The sequence below is a fragment of the Mesocricetus auratus genome, unplaced genomic scaffold (genome assembly GCF_017639785.1).
Source record: "Mesocricetus auratus isolate SY011 unplaced genomic scaffold, BCM_Maur_2.0 Super-Scaffold_100003, whole genome shotgun sequence".
Lineage (NCBI taxonomy): Eukaryota > Metazoa > Chordata > Mammalia > Rodentia > Cricetidae > Mesocricetus > Mesocricetus auratus.
The window spans coordinates 38,944,518-38,947,152 of NW_024429188.1; the positions used below are offsets into that span (position 1 = coordinate 38,944,518).

Sequence of the window (2,635 nt, forward strand, 5' to 3'; positions counted from 1 at the left end):
TAACATAGGGAGCAGGAGGTAGGGGAGGGTATCTTTCCCTCACCCATGCCCCTACGTGGCAGTCAAGCTGTGAAAGGGATAGCTCTCTGACTCTCAAGCCCTCAGGGTGGGCTTGCCTGCATCACTGCCAACAGGGTCAGCTCTAATGTATTGCCCAGGAGGGATTCAGGGTCTGTTCTCCCTTGTGCCAAAGGCAGTAAGGGACATGGATAGTTCTCCACCTCTCTTGATCCTAGAGGCAAGTCTCTTGCCCTCCATGGTTAGCAAGGGTTTGGGGGGATTTATTTTAAATCTGGACCTCAGTTTCCCTCCATCCTTTCCTCCCATTTCCTCCTACCACTGATCCTCTACACCTCCCCTCACCACAATCCACTCTTCTTCTGTTTCTGTTCAGAAAGGGCCAGTCCTCCCATGGGTGCCAACAAAGTATGGCCTATCATGTTGCAATAAGACTAAACACCTCCCCTTGTATGAAGGCCGGGCAAGGCAATCAAGTATGAGGAATAGGTTCTCAAGATCCAGCCATAGCCTGAGGGACAGGCCCTGCTCCAATTGTTAGGAGTCCCACAAGTAGACCAGGCTACAAAACTGTCACATATGTATTGGGCCCAATTTGGTCCCATCCAGGTTGCCTGGTTATTTGTTCAGACTCTGTGAGTTCTATGGGCCCAGGTTCGTTGTTTCTGTGAGTTTTCTTGTGATGTCCTTGGCCCCCTTTTTCGGCGATATTTATTACAATTTATTTTCTAATATATTTTAAATTATCAATTCCAAGTTTATTTCAGTTAGTACTGCAAGAAAAAGCAAAATACAAGCAATTTGAATTAGCCTTGTCACTTCTGATTCACCATCAAGCAATTCCATATTTCCAGGAAAATTATTGTTCCAATGCCACATTTACATTTTAGGATTTACCACTTTGTTTGAAAATAGCCAAACTTTTAGTCTTAAACAATAAAAACACCAATAAGTATGTTAACAAGCAGATTATGAAGTAAGCTAACCCTTGTTTAAAGGAAGATTTGCAAAATAGCAAAAAAAATACATATACTTTTCTCATGTATTACAGAACAATAAGATACAAACTTTATTATTTCTATCCCATAGTACATTCCATTACTGAGAAGACTGTCTACTCTTCAGCACAGTGAAAACTGTATCTCAATCCAACTAAATGCGGGAGGAACTGTGAGCCATGCATCTGCGATGAGCCCTAACATCCCTGACATCACTGGCATCAACAGCATTGCCAGGAACAGCTGTAAATCTCCTTGCTGCTCTATTAGCCTCATCAAGCATAGCCTCTTCATACATACTAGGGAAGAAACTGGGGGAAGTATTATTGATCTTAGCTACAACTTCCAGGACCTTCATCTTGGTGGTTTCAGCATAGGCTCTGGGACCCCATCTGAACTCATAGCTTGGGGGGTCACTGCCAGGAATCTGGCGGTATATCACATAATTTTCCTCCACCAAATCTTTGGTGATAAACTCCCGGGGCTCCCCAAAGATTACATGACTCTTCCCAGGATATATCCCCACCACTTTCAGGAATTCCCAAACATCTTCCTCACTGGCACGGTTCCCCTTCATGAAAATCACTCCCAGGAGGGTCATCAGGAGCCCTGTCTTGGGCAACCCACTACTGCCACTCAGACTTCCCTCAGTGGAGAGGCCCAGCTTGCCCACAAGCATATATGACTGAGAACTGGGATCAATTTCCTTTAACTCAAGGCCAAAGACCAACTCCAAGCGCACAGAGATTCTCCTGAGAATCTCAGTGAAGTGCACCTTGTACTTCTTGTTAATCACCCTCAGCATATCTGCCTGTGTGAAGGGCTTTTTCATCTTAAATTTCTCCAGCATGAACTCTATCAATACATTGGCCTTCCTGGTCAGCGGATCTCTGCGTGCAGATTGCATGGCGACTGCTATCTTGACGGCACATGCGCTTCTTTCATCATCCTCTGCAACAGACGCCTCAGCATCAACATCAGAACCCTCGGCACCGACATCACTTGTCTCCTCAGCACCTGCAACAGAGCCCTCAGCACCAGCATCAGAAACCTCAGCAACAACATCAGAACCCTCAGCAACAACATCATAGCCTGAGTATGGTATATCTAACTCAGGAAAGCCATGGGATGCAGCCTCCTGGGACCCCTGAGGAGTGCACACATCAGGGGAGCTTGGGGCATCTCCCTGGCCACGAGGGGGCGCTGCTGCTTCCTCCTCTGCAGTGGGCTGAGTATCCTGAAGATTCTGGCTCTCTCCACGGACATGTTGCCTTTTGGCCCGGGAGCGTCCCTTGCTCTTGTTGCCCCTAGGCATGATGAGTTGTCTCAGGGGCAGCAGGCAGGTGTGCTGAAAAAATCTGGAGGGAATAGAATAACACTATGAGTGGCATACCGTCACCAGGTAGTGTGAAACTTCCCTTTAATGAATGAATGCTCCCTCTGCTGCTTTTCTCGGGGCATCTTTGGAGTGCTCACAGTGCTTTGTTTGTCCTGGTCAGTCCACTTCCTAAGAAACCTGTGCAGGAAATCAGAGTCTGTTAGCCCACTGAATTGCACCCTAGGTTATAGCATCCTAGTGAGAAACGCGTCTTCACTAGAGCCCCATTTGATAAAATTCA

The 2,635-nt window shown here is 46.7% G+C and overlaps 1 protein-coding gene across 1 annotated transcript; it reads right to left on the reverse strand.

The window, feature by feature from the left end:
* Nucleotides 1–814: 814 nt before the first annotated feature.
* Nucleotides 815–2,367, reverse strand: LOC101834487 (melanoma-associated antigen B4-like). The gene has a single exon (XM_021232991.2). It carries the CDS (start codon nucleotides 2,329–2,331, stop codon nucleotides 1,171–1,173), a length of 1,161 nt encoding a protein of 386 aa, XP_021088650.1. The 5' UTR covers nucleotides 2,332–2,367; the 3' UTR covers nucleotides 815–1,170.
* Nucleotides 2,368–2,635: the final 268 nt, after the last annotated feature.